The 23,740-nt window shown below is 43.1% G+C and overlaps 1 protein-coding gene across 2 annotated transcripts in view; it reads left to right on the top strand.

The window, feature by feature from the left end:
- MAP3K15 (mitogen-activated protein kinase kinase kinase 15) overlaps nucleotides 1–23,740 on the top strand; it is a 143,538-nt gene that overhangs the window by 64,392 nt on the left and 55,406 nt on the right. For both annotated transcript variants that reach the window (XM_074967795.1, XM_074967803.1), the window contains 7 exons: nucleotides 5,734–5,840; nucleotides 12,274–12,444; nucleotides 14,161–14,273; nucleotides 15,328–15,487; nucleotides 16,182–16,332; nucleotides 16,675–16,782; nucleotides 18,302–18,351. In XM_074967795.1, the coding sequence (XP_074823896.1) occupies nucleotides 5,734–5,840; nucleotides 12,274–12,444; nucleotides 14,161–14,273; nucleotides 15,328–15,487; nucleotides 16,182–16,332; nucleotides 16,675–16,782; nucleotides 18,302–18,351 (860 nt within the window). The remainder of the gene's footprint in view (nucleotides 1–5,733; nucleotides 5,841–12,273; nucleotides 12,445–14,160; nucleotides 14,274–15,327; nucleotides 15,488–16,181; nucleotides 16,333–16,674; nucleotides 16,783–18,301; nucleotides 18,352–23,740) is intronic.

Here is a 23,740-nt window from a genome sequence, read left to right as displayed (position 1 = left end):
TTAGCAGTCTGTTAATGACTGTTATCTCGACCTTTGTAGCCTAAAGCTTAGTTTTTTGTAGTAGTTATTCTAGTGTCTTTTATTTTCTCTTATTTTCTCTAAATAGATCTATAGATAGATTTTTATTTGTTTTTTTTTCTTCCTGTCCTTTCTCATTGGGGGCCCTCCCCCACCAAATAGGGTACGCCCAGTTCTCTGGGCTTCAAGAAGCGCCTCTCATGCAACAAGGCTATCCCCGTCGCAAACATGTACTCTCAGTGTGTTTGTTGCCTCGGGGAAGGACACATCCCTCAAAAGTGTGCTCTCTGCCAGCAGCTTAGACCTTGGTCCCGCAAGGACAGAGAGCTGAGGCTGAAGATTATATTCACGGAGGAGGCCCTCAGACCTTCTCTGGACCCATGCCAAGAGTCACCAGGCAGACATGAGTCTTCCCCACAGCCCTCAACTTCCAAGCGCTATGGGGTGAAGAAATTAGCTGCTGATCCCTCTCATATATTGAAAAAGAGAGCAGGAAGTCCCCGCAGTGAGCCATGAGCTAGCCCTAAATGATCCCTGGCATGTTGGGTATCCTTGGTACCATCGGCACCGAGGTAGATCAAACTTGGTACTCATGGCTCAACAAAGTCTACAGCGGCAGGTACTGTTGACGTGCCTATAGACCCAGTGGGCACAGGCACCGAGTGAACAGCACTGAGGGAGAAGGACGAGCAAGCACTCGAAGGTGCTACCAGTACGCAATGCCTCATCGGTATCGATGCCCCATCCGGCACCTGAACATCCAGTGTGGGCAAGAATTTCATTCTTCCTGGCACCGTCAGTGGCATCGAGCTGGTCGTCCCCATCGAGTGACCTGCATATATGGATATGTTGAAGTCTCCTCTCCTCAGTACCAGGACTTCCACACTGAGTCTTTGTCCGGCACAGGAGTCTTCCCCAGTGCCCTGCCATGCTCCCCTGCTCTCTAGTGAGGACTTGGATAGAGAACCAAAGGAGGGGGTATCTCAGTACTCCTCCCAGGCTCCCTAGGGTGCCTGATACCAACAGTGCCCCCAGGCGTATCCTCATATGACCCCACCCCCGTCATCCTGGTATGGGCATCCCTGGGTACCACCACTGGGCTCTATACCACCACTGCCCCAGTGGTGACACTGAGACCCCTGGGCTGCATACCGCCCCCATACCTCTCAGGCTTCTAGTCCCACCTGAGAACCCCGGAGAGGTGCTCCCCCGGCCATAGTATCCAGGGCTTCAGAACCTCCAGGAGAAAACCTACAGGAGTGTGAGGGTGATGTCGAGGAAGAGGCGGCCTCAAAGACCATATCCTCCTCCTCCTCAGATAAGGCTGTCATGCCTCCCACACTGTCCCTGGCAGATGACTTTTGCCTCTTCCAGGATCTCACAAAGAGAGTGCCAGATTCTCTCCAGATACTGCTGGAACAAGTCAAGGACACACACCACAACCTCCTTGACATCCTCCATTCATCTTCCTCCTCAAAAGTTGCCCTCATTATTAATGAGACTCACCTTGACCCTGTGAAAACCGTATGGCAGACCCCAGCATCGGTTGCACTGACCTGCAAGCAGGCAGACAAAAAGTATTATGTCCCAGCAAGAGTGACAGAATTCCTCTTCTCTCACCTCTCACCTAACTCCATCGTGGTGGGTGCTTTAAATTCTCATGGCCATTAACACCAGATGAGATCCACTGCCTATGGAAGGGACTGGACCGTTTTGGGAGGAAGGTGTACTCCTCACCTATGCTTCAGTTTTGATTTGCCAATTACCAAGCCCTCATGGCAAAATATGATTATGTAAACTATTCAGAACTGAATGATTTTATTGAACAGATGCCTATGTTGCATCGCGACCAATTTAAGGCCATCATTCAGGAGGGTCTGCTAGTAGCAAAGACAACGCTGCAATCTGCCCTCGATACAGCTGACGCTGTGGCCAGCTCCATCTTCACTGTGGTGGTGATGCAGTGTACCTCTTGGCTCCATCCGTTGGGCTTCCTGAAGGAGGTACAGTCAACCGTTGAAGTTCTTCCCCTTGAGGGCGCTAAGCTCTTTGCGGAAAAGACCGATGCCTCTCTTCACACCTTGAAGGATTCTCAGGCCACTCTCCATTTGCTGAGCATCTACACACAAGGACAGAAAAGAAAATTTAGTCTGCAGCCCATCACAAGCCATGCACTTTCCAATACCCAGCTCAAAGTTACTATGAGACCCAGAGAAAAAAAATAAATTTTCAAGACATAAACCATCTGACCCACAATCTGTCTTATCCCAGCCATCCACATCCAAACATCCATTTGGAGGTGTTGGACAAGGTGCCATTAGACCGCTCCCCACAACTGCTACAACCGGCCACCGCTACCCACCCATTGGCCACCAACTGGCAGTGTTCTGCAGCACCTGGGAGTGCATAATATTGGATTAATGGGTACTCTATCCATTTTGCTTTCCTGCCCCCTTCACAATACCCTTCCCCATACTCCTTCAGGGACGCTGCTCAGAAGCGTTTGCTACGACAAGAGATAGATCATCTCCTCCAGTTAGGAACCTTAGAACCAGTACCTCAACATCTTTGAGGCAAAGGGTTCTACTCTTACTTCCTAATACCCAAGTGGAAGGGAGGTTGGAGACCAATACTAGACCTCAGAGCTCTCAACAAGTTTGTCAAGGCTCAAAAATTCAAGATGGTCACTTGAGCACCTGTCATTTCAGTGTTGGAACAGGGAGACTGGTTTTCAGCCCGTGGCCTTCAGGACACCTACTTTCATATCTCACTTCTACCGACTCTCAGATGATTTCTCAGAGTCATTCTGGGACAAGAGCACTACCACTACATGGTACTCCCATTCAGGCTATCATCAGCCCCAAGAGTATTTTCCAAGGTTCTCTCAGTGGTGGCCGCCTAGTTACACTCCCAAGGGGTCATGATTTACTCTTTTCTGGACAGGACGAGGGCCTTCAGAGACTTCCCCAGGCTTTTCCTCTCTGTTGCAGAAAGATCCAAGGGCTCAGCAATATCAGCCCGAAGACTCTCCAAGATGGTCTCATTTGTATCAGACAATGTTACCAAGTTCACAATATGACCCCTCTAGATACTGTTCGTACACGCTCCACAAGGTCAATCTCCTCATCCCTCACCTTCTTCAAGAATGTGCTTGTCTCAGAGATCTGCAGAGCGGCGACATGGGTGTCAATCAGCTCCTGCAAACAACATTATGCGATCACTGGGGACTCTGCCTCCCATGCCATCTTCGGTTCCACAGTGCTGACATCTGTAACTGACCTGACTCTGAAGTCCCAGCCCTCCACTGGGGATACTGCTCTGGAATCACCTATAGTGGAGCACCCATAGGGACACTACTTGAAGAAGAAGTTACCGTATATACTCATTCATAAGCCGAATATTTTTGGTAAAAAAGTGACACATCAGAGAGTGGGATTCTGCTTATAAACGGGTCTACACCAAAATTTGATGATTTTAAACTCTGTGGAATCATTGAATTGAATATCTAATACAGTGTTGTTTTGTTTACCTGGAGCGTCTGCAGGCATGGAGCCCCTCAGCTCCTTGTGGCCACAGTTTGCCACTCCCATTGGCTGGGAATGGCGAACTACGGCTACAGGGAGCTGAGGGGCTCCATGCCTGCAGACACTCCAGGTAAACAAAACGTCCTGACCTGCCAGTGGCTTACCCTGACAGGCCGGGAGCCAAAGTTTGCTGACCCATTTATTAATGTCAATACTGCAGCCTTTTAAAGTTGCAAAGGCTTTGTTTAGTGGACTTGATTGGCTTGAAAGGAATACTAAAAGAGCGGTGCTGCAGATCTGCATGATGTTTCATAGAATCATAGAATATCAGGGTTGGAAGGGACCTTAGGAAGTCATCTGGTCCAACCCCCTTCTCAAAGCAGGATCAATCCCCAATTTTTGCCCCAGATCCCTAAATGGCCCCCTCAAGGATTGAGCTCACAACCCTGGGTTTAGCAGGGCAATGCTCAAACCACTGAGCTATCCCTCCCCCCTACTTGTGTCTCTGTGTGGTTCACATGGCTGCCATCACCAGAATATCTGAATGCTTCTCTAATATTTATTAATAGACCTTGCCTAAAAACATGAAATTTCCTGCTGGTATCATCGTACATGCACACAAAAAGGGATGGATGGATGAAAGTAGGACTACTGAATGGCTGGAAAAAGTGTGGAATAAGAGATCAGGAGCACTTTTCAAGAAACCTGCTATTCTCGTTTGGGACATGTTCAGGGCACACAAGACGGATGAGGTGAAAAATGTGGCCAAAAATATGAAAACTACTTTGGCTGTAATACCTGGAGGCTTAACTTCAGTTCTACAACCGCTTGATGTCTGCCTGAACAAACCCTTTAAAGACAGGCTATGCAAAATGTGGTCTGAATGGATGTGCTCAGGCATGGCGAAGTTGACAAAAGGCGGGAATCTTATGAAGCCCGAAATCAATCTGGTCGCCCAGTGGATCAAGGACGCGTGGGTGTCCATTCCCTCGGAAATGATAGAAAAATCATTTAGGAAATGCTGTATCAGCAGTGCACTCGACGGGTCAGAAGCTGATGCCATATTTGATGATGACAGAACAGAGGCTGATGATGAGAAGGAATCTGAGTCTGAAGACGACACTACTGATATCTACGATGACAATGCTGGTACAGCTGTGACTGAAGCCGAGTTTAATGAACTGTTTGGTGAATCAGAGACTGATTCAGACTTTGAAGGATTTTAAGGCTTTTTAAAGTCTCATATTGTTTTAAATATCCATTTACTGATTTTAAATATTGACTGTAATTTTGAAGGTGAATACATATTTGTTCAGTTATTATAACAACAACAGGTTTTTCGTTAGGTTACATTAAAATAATTCTAGCAGAACTTTTGAGTGTTTCTTGTGACACCAGCTTTTAAAATATATCAGGGGTTGGAAAACTTTGGCTCCCGGCCCATCAGGGTAAGCTACTGGCGGGTTGGGACGTTTTGTTTACTTGGAGCGTTGGCAGGCACAGAGCCCCTCAGCTCCTAGTGGCTGCGGTTTCCGTTTCCAGCCAATGGGAGCTGCGGGAAGTGGCGCCTAATGGGCCAGGAGCTAAAGTCGGCTTATGAAAGGGTCGTACAGTTTTTTCTGTTTTTACGTATCCATCTTGCGGGGTCAGCTTATAAACGAATGGGCTAATGAACGAGTATATACGGTACTCACCTTGTGCAGTAACGATGGTTCTTTGAGATGTGTGTCACTATGGGTGCTCCACAACCCACCCTCTGCCCCCTTCCTTCGGAGTTCTTGTCAGTGACTCTGCTGTAGAGAAGGAACTGAGTGGGGTTAGCCCGCGCGTGCTGACTAGCCTTTTGGCGGAGCACAAGGAGAGAGCACGCATGTGCGGGCCTAATGGACACGGCTACCAAAGTTCTCCAGTCAGCAGCGCAGGAATGCAAGCACCCCTACAGTGGAACACCCTTAGGGAAACACCTCTCAAAGAATCATCGTTACTGCACAAGGTGAGTAACTACTTCTTGTGCGCCTCTGCCTCACCTGTTAATGAATGTGAGTTGTCCTTGTCCACAGTGACCAGTAATTATTATTGTAACTAAATTGATTTACGTTTCCCAGTGAAGAGCCTGATCCAGCTGGGAATTTGATCAAATGATTTGGTTTAGTGATATTTTCTTTGATTGGATTTTTTTTATTGTTATCAGAACTATGATGCTATGGTGAAGTTGGTGGAAACACTGGAAATGCTGCCTACCTGCGATCTGGCTGATCAGCACAACATTAAATTTCATTATGCATTTGCATTGAATCGGTAAGGATAACTGCTAGGTTTTTTGCATTCTCTATAGGTGTATATGTATATGCACAAATTTAAAATGTATTTGCATATACTTGCATGTGTGTGTGTGTGTGCATGCATATATGTGTAACATCTTTCTCACTCGCACCCACACCACTGGGGATGATATTCATGAAATAAATTACTTTGTTTGCCATAACCATGTGTTAATCCTTTTGCGCCAGGACAGCTTTTAACATTTGAAATCTCAGTGCAGCTTTCAAACAGCCCCCATTTGGTAAAAGAATAGCCTGGCCACCTGACTGGATAAAAGACCTGAATCAAAGCCCATTGAAGTCCATGGAAAAACTTCCATTGACTATAGTGGGCTTTGGATCAGGCCCAAATTCATTAAGGTTCTTGCTTACCTTTAACTAATAGCAATTTAGCAAAAGGGAAACATGGGTGAGTTATTAAAGTAATCAGTGACAAGTGGTAGTTGAACTGTACATTGTATCTCCAGTTGAGGGAAGAAAAGCCCATTTGAGCCTTCCTGCTTTCATCCACTCTACCTCTCCTGAAGCGACAAAGATAAATGTTCTGTTTTCTCCCTCTATTCCTCTAGGCTGGTCTTTCCACAGCACTTATCTACAATGGCTACTGCATTTTAAAATTATAGTAAGAAAGCTTTTAGCTTGTTTCTGTGGAAAATAGGTCTTGTCAAACAAGCCTGATTTTGTTCTTCGATGAGATTACAAGTTTGGTTGATAATAAAGTAACTGTATACATGTAATATACTTAGATTATTGTAAGGCATTTGACTTAGTACAGCACAACATTCTTAAAACTCTCCCAGAATATAGCTGAAATTTTCCATTTTTGGTGCCCACTTCACTGTACCTTTTATGTATGTGTGAGAGTTTCAGCAAAAGGGATTCAGGCTTTCTGAGAATGAAGCTTCTCAAAACTGTCTCCCCCGACCCCACATCTAAAATTTTTGGTGACTTTTTTGAACACCTTTATTGACTTGGGAATTTGATGTAGGAAATTGAAATTGGTCAGAGAGCTAGTCCTGGGGCCAGAAAAATACTTTTCATTGTCTCTGTGAAAATTTATCTAGATTTGACCAGGTTATGAGCTGCAAAAAGCTGCCATTTGCATATGTGCAGTAAAGTTTATTAATTAATCATGTTTATTGTGGTAGCACCTTAGGGCCAACTAAGAATGGGGCTCCATGTGTTGGGCACTGTACAAACACAGTGTAGTAGACAGCCCCTGCTTACAGTCTAAATAGACAACAGAGAGACAGGGTAGACGCACAAGCAGAGTGAACAGTGGGATGGCAGCAAATGTCATGTTAGTTCCACAGTTTGTTTATTTATTCATTTATTGTGGGTTTAGTTAGGAGAGGATGAGCTGAAGGGAAGGAAAAGGGGACATTGAAAGGAAGGGGACTGGGGGGAAAGGGGCATGTGTGGAGTGAATCTAAGGTGAAGAGTGGGGGATTTCTACACTTCTTGAGCTGGAATTGACACCGCCAGCTTGGAGACATACTCATGCTAGCTGTGATCAGATGAGTTCACTAGCTTGATACAGTGTAGCCGCAATAGCATGAACAGTGGGAGGGTCTAACCTCCCGGAGTATGGTCCCATCCGACACAATTAGGCACATACTTGGATGGCTAGCCACTCCCACTGCTCATACTACTGTGGCTTCACTTAATCGTAGCTACCACAGCTATGTCACCTCCAGCTTGACATGTTGACATACCCTGGGAGGGAATTGGGGGCAGGGAATTGGAGCGAGTAGCTATCTGCACAGGGCAGAGTTAGTTATTAGTTATTTGTATAATTCATTGTTATTATTAGTGGTATGATTATGATTAGTATATTAGTGCCACTAAATCTCATGCATCTTTTTGAAGATATTGATGGAGTTAGAGTTCTGTAAAAGACCCATGCAAAATGATCTGCACCTATTCTCATCGACACATGCTGCGCTGAGTTACCAGTCTGCTCGAGCATGGTATTCTTATGTTCTTTTGGAAATGATTAGGAAATGTATTATGGTAAATAGTTTCCTAGAAATAAACAACTAATTTTCCAACAGCGAGAATGCAAAAAGTACTCTCTCCTGTTTATAAATTTTTTTGGTCCAATCAAAGAGTAATCTTTTTAAATTACTTCCCTTCAGCAATTTTCAAAATGTATTTGCTACTGATGCTTTGTTTTGGACTTGAAAATATTTTTAGACCAGGTCTATTCATATATCTGGTCATCCTAAAAACTTAATTGTTAACTACTTTTTTCTACACCCTGCTTGTGCTGTTAACTTTCTGGTTTTTTTATTCCTGTTTTATTGAATTTTGGTAGTATTCACAAGAAAAGTTATACCTAAGATATTGATTCTTGCCTTGCAAAACACAGTAAAGATTACCCAGAATCTACAGTAAAGTGCAGCAGGAACAACATGCATCATAAGTAATAACAGAATAACTGATTGTAGGAACCTGATATGTCTGGTATGATGATACAACCATATTTTGTCCTCTGCCATCAATACAGTGGTTCCTACGCAATCCTCCCTTTGTATGTTCTCATGGGTCATCATGTGTCTGCCTCAGATTCAAACTGTTTGAAGAAAATGACCCAAAATGATTCAGCCATTTCAGAGAACAAGGTTAGAAAAAACTTATGTTCCTTTTGCCCATGTTAAAAAATTCTGTTAAGCTTTTCTTTGAAAAGCTCTAGCATTTCCATGCCTTGGAGCCAGGGACTTGAAATTTGGTAGGGGCCCTTTGTATCAGGAATGTGCCTTTCCCTTCCCCATGAAATTCCACTCACATCTGGCCAATTTATAAGCTTTAGAAAAATCACAGTTTGCACATGCTTAGTGGAGACGTCTTAGGTTTTAGCAGCTGAATTTCCCAGAACTCCATCAACTCTGGGCATGCTCTAACTTGGGCTGAGCAGGACTTTCCCTGCCATTGCAGGTTTTTGTGTCTGCAGGCTGTGCTGAGCCTGGGCACCTGAACTGAGACACTGGAGACTGTCTCTCCTGTGTTGTCAATGCAGTGCAGAGGGGGAAAGAGCTGAACCTGCTAGGGGGGAGTAGATTGAGCAAGGCTGATAGAAAGCTGAGGCTGTCAAAGGAAACTGGGGGACTGGTCTACATGGAAAAGTTACATCAACCCAGTTACGCCACTCAGGGGTGTGAAAAATCCACACCCCAGAGCAACCTCATTAATCTGACCTAAGGCACAGTGTAGCCAGCACTAGGTCGATGGAAGAATTCTTCTCTCAACTGAGCTACCATCTCTTGGGGAGGTGGAATAACGACAGCAACAGGAGAACGCCTCCAGTCAGTTTAGTGAGTATTTACACCGAAGGGCTACAGTGGTGCAGCTGCAGTTGTGCTGCTATAGTGTTTTAAATGTAGACATAGCCTGGACTGGGCTGGAGGAATGACTGGGGCCGTGAGCAGGGAGACCAGGACTGGCTGGACAAGGAAACTGGGACTGGGCAATGGGAGGAGGGGCAACTGATATCAGATTGCGGGGGGAGGAGAGAATGGGTAAGTAAGGAGGGGGGGTAAGGAGACTGGGACTGAGAATCAGTGGGGCCGGGGATAGGAGATGAGAGTGGAAGGGAGACAGATCTGATGAGGAGACAAGTGTGGGCGTAGAACTGGGACTGGCTGAGTAAAGAGAATGCAACAGAGAGCTGGAGAGGGACGGGGACACTGAGATTGGATGAGAAGCCCAGGAAGGGAGACTGGGACAGAAAATTTGGGTGAGGGTTGGGTAGGGAGGGGGTTGTCTAGAGGCTAGGGTAGAGCTTTAACTTGCCTGTAATTAGATAGCTTAATGCTAAGAGAATGATTAAATGGCACATTAGGTTGGCTCTTTGTTGTTTTACTTACTTCAGTAGTTTGTCTGAATATTAATAAAGTCTAAATTTTCACTATCAGCTAGAATTTTAACATTATGGCTGTCCATAGGTGATTTAAAGTTTAGTCACATCAACTAAAAATGATTTAATTAATATTTTGAAGAGGTCCTTACAGACTAACCAGGACAGTCCAAATATTGCTCAAATGATGGCTGCATTGGTAGCTTGCCCAGCGCCCAATGGCTACATCTGATTTTTCATAAAACAGAGCAGACTACAGCTACCTTAAGGCCGAGTTCAGCCTTCGCATAAGGCGTAGGGTGGAGATATTACAGCTCCTGCTATTCAACATTCTGGTGTGTGTGATTTCTTTTTAGCCCCCACCCAGTTCCATCTTGACTCATATTAAAGATAAGGGAGGATGCAATCAGTGATTATTAACAATGTATTAGCATACAAAGAAAAGCTATTAGCAAGTGATGGGAATAACATTATACAAGGGTTTCATTAGTAAATAACTAGTTATTACTGGTAATGAAAGCCATAGGAAATTATTCTCCTTAAAAAGCAATAAGTGTTTTAAAATGCAGTTCTTCTGTAAAAATGGCATCATGGGGGTATGCAGTTTATGTGTCTATATTATATGCATATATTATATGCAGTTTATTATATTATATTTATTACATGATTTGCATCTAACATTTGCAGAATTTCAAGAAAAAATGTTTTTTTCCTGACTAGAGCCCTGCAAGTTCAACCTACAATCTGAAAGTCAAGCTGAGTTCTCATCACTTATGCATTATCACCAGTATTAAAGCATCTGCAGGCCAAATTATACCCTCATTGACACATATATAACCCCATTAGTCTTCAGTGGGATCAGTACTGTGTTTTTAATGAAAGTGTATGTGGAATACCACTAAAGTATCTGCTGTAAATAATTCTAGGCCTATTTCTTGCTGTAGATTTTAATATACTTAGTGATACTTTGGATTGTCCATCTGTATTTATAAACTGTGCAAATCTGATATGGAGTAATTGAGATGCAATAAATATTGTAATGCTGTAATGCTATTTTTTCAGCAGTCATTATCAGACCTCATCCTCATTTTAAGACTGCTTTGATATGCATATTGATTATTTTTTATTAGTGCAAGTAAGTGTTCCAGAATGTATTAAGTCACAGTAAACAGAAAGTGCTGCTTTTGTATGCCAATTACTTTATGAATGGTTGTATTTATATTTATGATGGATTAGACTGACTCATGTTCTCATGACAGTAGTTCAAATTCAATCTGAAGAAACAATGCACTCTTTTAAAACTCTCTGGTACTTGCTACTGTACAGTTTACATCATGCCTCTGGCATCACAGGCAGCAAAAAATGTAGAGAACTAGTTACAAATCTGTATAGCCATATTACACTTTTATCCTGCACGTCTCACACTCAGAAGAACATGTTTTGCTGTACGTATGTTTCGTGGGCCCTGTTCCATCTGCTGGTTACCCAAGGAACTGGGCAGCTTTACTGGAGATACAATCCTTTCAGCGGAAAAAATTTCTAAAATTACCAGAAGCAGCTCTCTGCCCCAAGCATTGCTGACAAAGTAAGCATAGATGTTCTTAAGCATAAGTCTGTTTCTGTATACCTAGATACTGGGGATCAGGAAACCATAAGCAGATCTGAAAATGGGTTGGTAAATAGTTTGAATCCTAGTGATTAGCAAAATGCTGGTAAGTGGATTTTAAGCTCTAAAACCAGGCTTGCTTTTCACTTGCAAATGCATTTTTTTCCGTTCACACTGACATTTTTTTTCTGTTCACACGTGCCTTTTTGATGTAAATAGTGAGAGTGAGTTTTAAATTTACTGAAAACTACAAGGTAAATCTGGGTTTATTTAGCCAGGAATTCTGAAATTATGTTAACAAAAATGTTAAGAGTATATAATATTTTACTAGCTTGATTTTTGTGATGACTATGAATGTTACATGTTAAATGTTACATTTAAGTAGATGCTCATTACAGTTGTTAATTTTTAGATCTTTTACACTTTTTATCTCTTACCTCCACAAATTAATCAAGGAATAAAAGTAGTTCACTTCAGTACTATGTCCCTCAATATCCGTTTCCCCAAAGGTTTCATGTTGATCTTCCTCGTCTTGCTGGACAAAGAGAGATCAACCTGGCTTTCCTGCACAGCCAGTCAATATCACCACAGGACTGGCTGGTGGTGGTCACTTCTGAATTATGGGTCCATGCCTGTAGACACTGTTAGGCATAGTACAGTGAGTTGTCCCATTGACTACCATGGAAATACGACTGTTACCCTGTAGCAACTGTTGTGGGGACTGAGCCTCATGTGAAGTGCTGTTTTCCCTTTCACAGCATGCCCAACACCTGTCTGTTCATGGTTGGAAGAACAAGTAGTTCCCCTATGACAACAGAGTTTCATTTCTACCAGCCAATACACAATTACATTTCAGTGGAATGATAGCAAAAACTAAATCTACTGTGCATCTCAAACTTGCTGTTTTGGATTTGAACTCATTCGTGTCATTTTCTGCATTGATTTTAGAAGGAACAATACAGGCGACAGAGGGAAGGCATTACAAGTGATGCTTCAAGTCCTGCAGACCTGTGATCGCCCTGCTCCAGATATGTTCTGCCTGTGCGGGAGAATCTACAAGGACATATTCCTTGATTCTGACTGTAAAGATACCAGTAGCCGAGACATTGCCATTGAATGGTAACAGAAAAAGCAAACCCATTTAACAGCATTTTCAAAGTTTTTCATCTGGCTTTGAAAAAACAGCAGAATTTATCTAAACAAGACTATGCCAAATTATAAGGCTAAACTCCAAGGTCTTTACTTCCTCACAGTCCTTATTTAAGCAAACTCCTACTGAAGTAAAATTAGCACTTGGTTTAGTCAGAATTGAGAAAACTTTGAGTCAGGATCTCCATTTTGGACAACTGTATCTTAGTGTGGTTTGTTTGTTTTGTTTTTTTTAAGGCAAACAAATTCCTGGTCTCTTACTCTTCTCTGTGTATTGGTATGGGTTGGGAATGCCGCACAAACAGTGAATTCAGGGTAAAAGTCACCTCTGTGCAGAGACACCACAGAAGACCTAGCTCTATTTACATCTCACTTAAACCCCACTTTGAGGGTTTAAGTGAGATGCAGGTAGTGTATCGGCATCATGCTGGTCTTCTGCACAGGGAGGAATTTTATCCTCAGTCCCATGAGGGGGTGCAGAGAAAGGAGATGTCTCATGTTGCTCAATAGCAAGTTGTCCAGTGAGTTTAAGGAGCTGCGTTGATAAACTCCATAATAAAGTCTGCTAATGCAGTCACGGTGCACACATGTGGGGAGAGAGAGAGAGATGTAAGCCGCATATTGTACAGTAATTATTCAAACTTCTGCAATACAGATTAATGGTGTATTTTCTGGATCGTTACTGTAAAATACTGTCTTTTTTTTTTTTTTTCAGAAGAGATGTCTCAAGCAAGAGTAATATTACAATGTGCAGGGAATAAAGAACCCCCAAGATGTAAATGGGTCTCTCCTGGAATAAAATAAATGCATAAAAACAGTTGGCCCTAGATGATTTAGCCAAGTTCATGGGAGTTTTGCTACTAAGGAACAGGATTTGGGGCAAAGAGACATAAAGTAACAGAACATGTGTAACTCACAGCTCTTTATGTAAAATTCTCACTAAGAAAGAACATCTTGCTGCATTTTCCTTGGCATTCCTATATCACCAATGGAATAAAATGACATTCTGTTGCATTAAATGTTAATTTTTAAAAATAACTAACTCAGATTTTCCTTCCTCCAAATCATGCAAATTGATGGGACACAAAATTGTATGCAGATATTTTCCTCTCCTCTCCTTTCCTCTCCTTTCTTCTCTGACGACAGGTTAAATCAGTGGCTCTCAACCTTTCCAGATGATTGTACCCCTTTCAGGAGTCTGATTTGTCTTGCATTCCCCCAAGTTTCACTTCATTTAAAAACTACTTGCTTACAAAATCAGACATAGAAATACAAAAGTGTCACAGCACACTATTACTGAAAAACTGCTTACTTTCTCATTACTACCATATAATTTAAAATAAATCAATTGGAATATAAATATTGTACTGACATTTCAGTATATAATATATAGAGCAGCATAAACAAGTCAACTGTATGCAACTTAAATTTGTATTGACTTCGCTACTGCTTTTTATGTAGCTTGTAAAACTGGGCAACTATCTAGATGAGTTGATGTACCCCCTAGAAGACCTCTGTGTGCCCCTGGTTGAGACCCACTGGTGTTGGTACAAAGTAATGAACTTGTTACACGGTCCCTAAAAATACTTTCATCCAGGGGGCTATGAGCCCCTTTTTTCACAACTGTGCTGTGTTTTATGTTTAAAGCATAGTAAGACATGAGCTCTAGACCCTTTGTCTCTGCAGGTACCGCAAAGGATTTGAGCTCCAGTCAAGTCTGTATTCTGGAATTAACCTTGCAGTTTTGCTGATTGTGGCAGGGCAGCAGTTTGAAACCTCTATGGAACTAAGAAAAATAGGTAAAAAACCAAGAAGTTTGTGTTCTCTTTAATAAAGAACAGTTCAATTTTATTTTGCAGAGATAGGTCTGAGGTGTATTCATCATTGCCCCTTGGTCCCTTTATGCCAGCTACACCCACATAAAAGGGGCCACAGAAGCAGCATAAATCTGCCGCAGGGAACAGACCCCAGATAAGAGTAGCCCCTACAATTGCTGCAGAGACAGCTCTGTGCCACCCCTTCAGGAGCCCTGGGAACAGGGGGGGGAATTAGAGCACACAGCAGAGGTGGAGGGAGATGGTGCAGTGGTTCAGAGCTGCCGTTGCAACAAAGGTATAAGTTAAGGGGCATTGTGTGCCACTACAGACACTTAATCAGGGAGACGACCCTTCCCCCCCCCATATCAGTGCAGAGATGAATTTGGTTTAGCCCATTACAGAATTAGGAGCCAATTGCCCAACTCAGATTCTAATTTCCCCAAAGTTTAAGAGCTTGATCTCCCTGATATAAATAGATCTATAAAATAAAACTCTTGTATTGTAGATTCAGTTGCATTCTAGAAAGGTAATAGCCAAAAATCAAACTTCTACATTTGGACTCGGATCCTCAGCTGCACCAGAACAGCCCTTCCTGCAGCGAAGGAGGTCAGGGGGATGCAAAAGTGGCTTTTTAACCACTCTTACACCTCAATCCCGGGACCAGTCTGCACCAGCTCCTGACCTAGGGACTGTTCCAGCAGGTGGGGCTCTCTGGGGCATAGGGACACCGAGGTACATCCCCTACACTCGGAGCCGGGAGGGAGGTAGTGTAAGAGCTCCTACAGGGGCCCTGCACACAAAAAATCCTTCACTGGCCAGTTGAGCCATGTTTAAGGCTGCGTTTTGTCACCACAGCTGTACAGAGTAGCCTTAATGGGGTCAAACATCTGGCTCATAATCTCCAGGTAGGAGTAAATACTCCCCATTCTTTCATTAAGGACAATTCCATCTCTGAATGATCATTGTTATAGTGATAGCATAATATGCAAAAATTTAATTTAAAATAGAAGCTTTCTTTCAATGTGAAATTTCCCAGGTGTGCGGCTGAATAGTTTGTTGGGAAGAAAAGGAAGCTTGGAAAAAATGAATAATTATTGGGATGTGGGACAGTTTTTCAGTGTGAGCATGCTGGCCAGTGACATTGGTAAGGCAGTGCAAGCAGCGGAGAAACTGTTCAAACTGAAGCCTCCAGTTTGGTAAGTGGTGTGTGCTTATATTAAATGTACATATATCGTCTGGGTCAAAAGCCCTATCTTTTGGGATTTTTATAACTAGACTAGACAAAATACTAGAAAATGTCCAGTAGGGAACAATCCTACACAGACAATTGGATGAACCAGATGACTTAATGCATTTCTAAATCTCAAATTTTTGCACCTCTGTAATCTGAACTTGATTCTTTATTGTGGTTTTATTCTGATAGAAAATAAAATTATCCATCAGACTGATAGAGCTGGTTTTAGATTCCCCTGCAATGTGTATGTTAAGGGAAGGAGAATGGTGGAGATGACTCAGACTGAAGTAGAATTCTCTTCTAAGTTTTGATATGCACAACCAATTCTGCCCCTGCATGTGATCAGTCCATTGGCATCACTACATAGGGATCCATGTAACCATGTACTTCTCAAATCAGATGTGCACAAAAGCATACTATAGATTCATGTCTAAACTTGATATCAGGCCTATAAATCTGTAAAATCAACACTGTCATATGTAAATGACAGTATCTTGTAGAATACATTTAATTTTGTTTGAAATTACATGTGAGCTACTAACTTATTGAAAAGCTTGGTGAGGGGAGGGGAGGGGGATTCTGAGTCATTCAGTCTCTCTCTCTCTCTCCCTTCCCCCCGCCCCCTCCCAACCCTTGACTGACTGTATGTGTTCTAGGTACTTGAGGTCATTAGTGCAGAACCTGTTGTTAATTCAGCGTTTCAAGAAACTCCCCATGGAGCATTCTCCCAGACAAGAGAGACTGAACTTCTGGTTAGATATCATTTTTGAGGCAACGAAAGAAACAACTAATGGACTGAGATTTCCAGTAAGATGCCCAAATAAGTGTTGTAACATATAAATCCTAATTTCTCCAGATCTTACTGAATGGCACTAACCAAAATCTAGCATTTTTTCAATCTCCCTTCTTCTAAATAATCATTTGACCAACCTAAGAACATCTGATGCCCTCTGTAAAGTACAATAACAAATACCACAATAATATTGTTTTATTGTAAATAGGGAAAAAACATGGCTTTTTATAAAATAAAAAAATATATATTTAATGTCTGGTTTGAGATTGCTTATTATCCTATATCATTATTCTTCTTGACATCTTACAGTATAGTTGCTGTTATAGTTCGCTAAACAGAACTTTGGGTTTTTTTAGGTTTTAGTGATAGAACCAACTAAGGTCTACCAGCCTGCATATGTGTCAATCAACAATGAAGCAGAAGAGAGAACTGTCTCTCTGTGGCATGTCTCGCCCCCTGAAGTGGTAAGACAAATGGCAAACACATTTCACATGGAGAATGATGCTTTGTACTTATATGGCTCCTTTTTCACCTGTGGATCTTGGAGCACTTTAGAAACACTTTAAACCTTTCTACATCCCTGTGATGTAGGATAATTAATATCTCCATTTTACACATTGGGAAACTGAGGTACTATAGAGAAGGTGAAATGACTTGCAGATCTGGGATTATTCAGTAGCTGATCTCAGATTAGAATTCAGGTGTTTGTGGCTCCCAGTCCTGGGCTCATTTCACTAGAACATGCTCTATCGAAGTCCTTTTGGGTAGTGGGTTTGATACTATTATCCTCTTTAGTTTTGTTTTTTACATTAGCACATGTGATTTTACAGAGATACAATTCAGACATAACCTACATTGATTATTAGTTATTATTGATAAAGCACCACAATGTGCATGGCATTGTTGAAATTGTAAAGGTTTTCCAAATGTAGAGGACAGCATGAAAGAAGATGTAAGGTCATGAGCCGGTGAAGGACAAAGTCAAGAGACAAACTTTGTTGGAATATGGGGTTATGAGAGAGGGTATAGGAGGAAATTTGTAAAGAGATGTGATGCAGACAGTTATGAAGTTGTCCAAACCCTTGAAAGTGAGAAGTAACTTTAATTTGATGAGAAAGGAGAATAGAAAGCCCAGAATGATCAAGAAGGGGGAGATATTGTTGGAGAGGCATGAGGAGGAGGACAGCTTTTGCAGCCTCCGTGAGGTGAGATCTGGAAAAGAGGTATGATACCCAAAGAGGTTATGATAACCAAAGTAAGAGATGACCAAATCATGCGTCAAGGTTTTAAATGTTTGTGCATCCCTGAAATCTAACCTGACCTGGTGTGGTGGGGTTGTGCACTACTCCCAATTCAGGCCACAGCATATATGACACAATTTTACCTTACAAAGCAGATTCCTTGTGGACTGCTCTAACCTATGTTAGCTGACAACAGTATCCAAGACACCATCCATTCGCTGGGGACAGCTGGAGGGCAGTACTTCTGGTCACACTCTGTCCATCTCCCTCTCTGCCTCCAATTATTTCTGTGCCAGAGCTTCCAGGGGAAGAGAAGTCATAGGAACCAATTACGCTAGTGCTCTGTCTGCTGAAAACAGCAGCGTTCTATTCCTAAAGGGGAAGAGAAGGGCAGCGGATCTGCCCTATGTGTTTTTTTTAATATGAAAGGAATAATCAATCAGTACAAAGATGCACTGTTTGGTAAATTACACTTCAAGCTTCAACTTTGCTTTTGAAACTGAATTTTACACTAGAAAATATGTATCTTAATTCATTGTGATATTTTTAAATTTGCTTTTCCTCAAGTGAGTAAAACTAGCATTGAATGTAGGTCCTACATCTACCCAAATCTATTCATCCTTTCAAATAAGAAAATGGAGCTGTGGCTATTCTTGACAAGATTCTATGTATTGTGTGACTGTGCTTTCAAATAACAAGCTGAGACTAACCTGTGGTTGACTTAGATCTTTGTTCCTTACAGAAACAGATTCATGAATGGAATTTTACAGCTTCCTCCATTAGGGGAATAAGGTTGGTATGTTTGAAAGCAACTAAGTATGGTTTCACATTTTATATTTCACTTATGTCAGATGATCATGCCTTATGATTTGAGATAATGAACTCTGCTTTTCATTTGCTGTTAAATTTTTCTTCTACCTAAACCGCTTCAAAACACTGTAACAGGGAAGACTTGTGTGTCTTTCCTTAGGTCAAGCAGAGCAGTGAGTTTCTGCTGTACAGTCTGACCTAAAATGTCAGAGTTCTATTTTGAAAATCAGTATTTTGAACTGTATTTACAATTCTTATATTCAGCTAAGCCGGGGTTGCCAAACTTTTTGCCACCATGACCCCATTTAACTAATTATTTCCTCCCAGGACCCCAGACTGCCTGGAGGATGCCATTTTGTCCTAGAACATGACGTCCTCTGCACAGAGTGACCTTGTATGTATGGTGCATGTGAAGTCATGCTGTGCGGAGGATGCCATTTTGTAGAGCATCATGACTTGGCACACACTGTACATGTGAGGTCATGCTGTGTGGAGCAAAATGGCATCCTCCTCGCAATAGGGATCGCCACAACCCCATCTGAGGTCACAACCCAGAGTTTGGGAACCACTGAGCTAAACCCACCCTCAATTGGTGCAATCTTGTTTAAACTTTGTTAGTTCCGTGTTACTGGAAGCTAGATTTCTGGGAAATAAATTTTAGTTTCTTTTCCATGGTTGACACTTTTGTATTTAAAAACAAGGACAAGAGAGGGCTGGAAGAGGCCAGCTGAAGACATCTCTTACATTAGGAGACATTTATAGAGAAGTCTTCAGGCTGCAAGAAAAAAGTACAAGGTCTCAGTCTGGGGTTGCCAACTGTCTAATCTCACAAACCCAAACACCCTTACCCCATCCCCTGCCCTGCCCCTTCTCTAAGGCCTCGCCCTTCTCACTCCTTCCCCCTCCCTACTTTGCTTGCTCTCCCCCACCCTTACTCACTTTCGCCGGGTGTGGGTGGGGGGCTCCGGGCTGTGCCTGGTGCTAGAGTGGGTGCGCGGTCCAGGAGGGGGCTCAAGGCTGGGGCATGGGATTGGGGTTCTTGAGGGCTGTGGGCTCTGGGAGGGAGTTTGGGTGCAGGAGGGGGCTCTGGGCTGGGGCAGGGGGTCGGGGTGCAGGAGGGAGTGTGGGCTCTGGCAGGAAGTTTGGGTTCAAGAGGGGGCTCAGGGCTGGGGCGGGGGTTGGGGTGTGGGAGGCGGTGAGGGTTGTGGGCTCTGGCAGGTGGCACTTACCTCAGGCGACTCCTGGTAGGCAGCACAGTGGGGTAAGGCAGGCTCCCTGCCTGCCCTGGCCCCACGCCACTCCCAGAAGCAGCTGGCACGGCCCTGCAGGGCGGGAGGTGGCTCTGCACGCTGCCTCCCGCCACAGGCACCGCCCCCACAGTTGCCATTGGCCAGGAACCGCGGCCAATGAGAGCTGCAGAGTCAGCGCTTGGAACGAGGGTAGCTCGCAGAGACCTCTTGGATCGCCCCCGCAGAGGCTGCAGGGATGTGCCGGCCGCTTCTGGGAGCGGCGTGGTGCCAGGGCAGGCAGGGAGCCTGCCTTAGCCCTGCTGCTCCCCCACACTTTTAGCAGCCTAAAATCTCCTGGTTTGGCTTCACTAGCCTCTGGGAGATAGACCTCGATTCCGGGAGACTTCCAGCAAAACTGGGAGGTTTGGCAACCCTATCTCAGACTCAGATAGGGATAAAGTCATTGTGGAGAAAGTAAATGAATTCTTTTCTTCAGTCTTCACAGCTGAGGATGTTAGGGAGGTTCCCAAACGTGAGCCGTCTTTTGTAGGTGACAAATCTGAGGAATTGTCACAGATTGAAGTGTCACTAGAGGAGGTTTTGGAATTAATTGAGAAACTTAACAGTAACAAGTCACTGGGACCAGATGGCATTCACCCAAGAGTTCTGAAAGAACTCAAATGTGAAATTGCGGAACTATTAACAATGGTTTGTAACCTGTCCTTTAAATCAGCTTCTGTACCCAGTGACTTGAAGATAGCTAATGTAATGCCAATATTTAAGAAGGGCTCTAGAGGTGATCCCGACAATTACAGACCAGTAAGTCGAACGTCAGTACCGGGCAAATTAGTTGAAACAATAGTAAAGAATAAAATGGTCAGACAACACAGAAGAACATAAATTGTTGGGCAAAAGTCAACGTGGTTTCTGTAAAGTGAAATCATGTCTTACTAATCTATTAGAGTTCTTTGAAGGGGTCAACAAACATGTGGACAAGGGGGATCCAGTGGACATAATGTACTTAGATTTCCAGAAAGCCTTTGACAAGGTCCCTCACCAAAGGCTCTTACGTAAATTAAGTTGTCATGGGATAAGAGGGAAGACCCTTTCATGGATTGAGAACTGGTTAAAAGACAGGGAATAAAGGGTAGGAATAAATGGTAAATTTTCAGAATGGAGAGGGGTAACTAGTGGTGTGCCCCAAGGGTAAGTCCTAGGACCAATCCTATTCAACTTATTCATAAATGATCTGGAGAGAGGGGTAAACAGTGACGTGGCAAAGTTTGCAGATGATTCTAAACTGCTCAAGATAGTTAAGACCAAAGCAGACTGTGAAGAACTTCAAAAAGATCTCACAAAACTAAGTGATTGGGCAACAAAATGGCAAATGAAATTTAATGTGGATAAATGTAAAGTAATACACACTGGAAAAAATAACCCCAATTATACATACAATATGATGGGGGCTAATTTAGCAACAGCTAATCAGGAAAGAGATCTTGGAGTCATTGTGGATAGTTCTCTGAAGATGTCCATGCAGTGTGCAGCGGCAGTCAAAAAAGCAAACGGGATGTTAGGAATCATTTAAAAAGGGATAGAGAATAAGATGGAGAATATCTTATTGCCCTTATATAAATCCACGGTATGCCCACATCTTGAATACTCTGTACAGATGTGGTCCCCTCATCTCAAAAAAGATATACTGGCATTAGAAAAGGTTCAGAGAAGGGCAACTAAAATGATTAAGGGTTTGGAACAGGTCCCATATGAGGAGAGATTAAAGAGGCTAGGACTTTTCAGCTTGGAAAAGAGGAGACTAAGGGGGGATATGATAGAGGTATATAAAATCATGAGTGGTGTGGAGAAAGTGAATAAGGAAAAGTTATTTACTTGTTCCCATAATATAAGAACTAGGGGCCACCAAATGAAATTAATGGGCAGCAGATTTAAAACAAATAAAAGGAAGTTCTTCTTCACTCAGCACACAGTCAACCTGTGGAACTCCTTGCCTGAGGAGGCTGTGAAGGCTAGGACTATAACAGGGTTTAAAAGAGAACTAGATAAATTCATGAAGGTTAAGTCCATTAATGGCTATTAGCTAGGATGGGTAAGGAATGGTGTCCCTAGCCTCTGTTTGTCAGAGGGTGGAGCTGGATGGCAGGAGAGAGATCACTTGATCATTACCTGTTAGGTTCACTCCCTCTAGGGCACCTGGCATTGGCCACTGTCAGTAGACAGGATACTGGGCTGGACGGACCTTTGGTCTGACCCAGTATGGCCGTTCTTATGTTCTTATGTGTACAAAAAAATACCTGCAAAGTAATCAGCAAGGGTGATTACCCAAGCTAGGTGTAGGAGCTCCTGAGAAAAGTGAACCAAGGGGTAACTCCTTTTCTCTTCTATTCCTGGAATTTCTTGATCAAAAAACAAATAATAATATTGTCCAAAAGCTTCTTCCCTCAGTTTGACAAAGGATTAAATTGAATCCAACTCTAAATGTAATTTTGCCAGATAATAGTAAAAAGTCAGTCACATTTTCTGAAACTTAATTAAGTTTTTTTAACAGAGCTCAGTTGTAATTTCTTAGGCCATGAGTTATCCTAGTGTTAGCATAAAACATCAGACCAATAAAGAAGATACATTACAACAAAGAGCTCTGAACTCAAAATCCTGGAAGAGTTACAAAGAACCTACCCGTATAATTTAGCACTTGAAGATATCACATAAACAAAACAAAGAATTTCATATTTCCTCTCACGTGTAAATAATGACCTCAAAACAGTGCTCCTTTGATTAAATTAAAATAATACTACCTTTCTTGGTTCATTAACCAAGCAATAAAATAATATAACAAGATTCTTCTGCTCAAAAGCTACACTGATTAAAGTCTTCCAAGAGAGGAAAGAATAAGCCATGTTTTAAATGCCCAAACTAATACACCATGTTTCCTAACAAATTTTACCCATTTAGGACTAAATCTTGCTTATCTTATTCAAATGAGTAGGCCCAGTAACAATATTTGCCTGAGTAGGGTGAGCGGGCTTTCGACTACGAAGGCCAATATCTTCAATATGTACATGTGAGGGAAGATTTTGGGTTTACATTTCTACTTTACATGAATCCAGTGGGTGAAAATCCCCTCTGCTACATTCATGCAACTCAAATGGATCTGATCCTGCTCTTGTTGAAGTCAGTGGAGGTGCCCCAGTATCACTTGAGATCAGAATTTGGCTCTACATTTGAATTTGGCTCTACGTTATAACTAATTGGTTACTATGGGGCAAATCCTTCCTGAACCACAGAGATGAAATAGGTGGGAATTCTATAGTGGCTCTGGGGAAATAATTTTACCCCCTAGGGCTGCTGTGCATCCATTGCTGTGGCCTCACACTCCTGTGCGTCCTGGCCCCTTCTCCACCTAGCTCTGCTGAAGAACAATGGCTACCCCTTTCCTAGTCTGTCCTTGCCCTGCCTCCCTCCCGCCCCACCCAAATGTTCAGGTGCAACAGCATGCTGGGAGCATGGGTGCTGGAACTAGAGGTGCTGCTGCACCCGCTGGCTTGAAGTGGTTTCCATTATATACAGGATTTAGTTGGGTTCAGTGGCTCTCAGCTCCCCAACTTTAAAAATAGTTCCAGCACCCTTGCCGGGAGCCTTCACAGAGTTGTTGGCCCCTTGCTGTAAGGATCTTTGGGTCTGGAGCTGGGTCTGCTGGTCCCTGAGCAACCGCTGTGTCCACACTGCCACCAGATAGCTCTGTCAGAACAGCAAATGACAGGCTGGGAACATAGTGAGCCCAAACACTACTGGATATGCCGCCCACAGAGGATCTGATTGGCAGTGCTCCTAGAGTCCCTGATTGTTCCAGGTGCACTACTTAAGCTTAGAGGGAACACCAGGAACAGGAAGTTGACTGTGCAAATAGGTGGATCCTCAGCTGGCTTCTATGACAGTGCTCCTTGGCCTTTTTCTTCGTTACCGCTCTGATCCCTGGCTTTAGTTCCTGGCTTCTGACTGTCTCTGACCCTCAGCCTTGACTCTTAGCTTCCAACCCCGGCTTTGATCCTCCATGCTGGTTCCAGGCTTCCAATTACAGCTCTTACCCTTGGTTCTGTTCCTGGCTCCTGACCCCAGCCCTGCCC

The sequence above is a fragment of the Natator depressus genome, chromosome 1 (assembly GCF_965152275.1).
Source record: "Natator depressus isolate rNatDep1 chromosome 1, rNatDep2.hap1, whole genome shotgun sequence".
Classification (NCBI taxonomy): Eukaryota; Metazoa; Chordata; order Testudines; family Cheloniidae; genus Natator; species Natator depressus.
The sequence above is the reverse complement of the archived record's forward strand: the minus strand, read 5'-3'. Positions and strand labels throughout refer to the sequence as shown.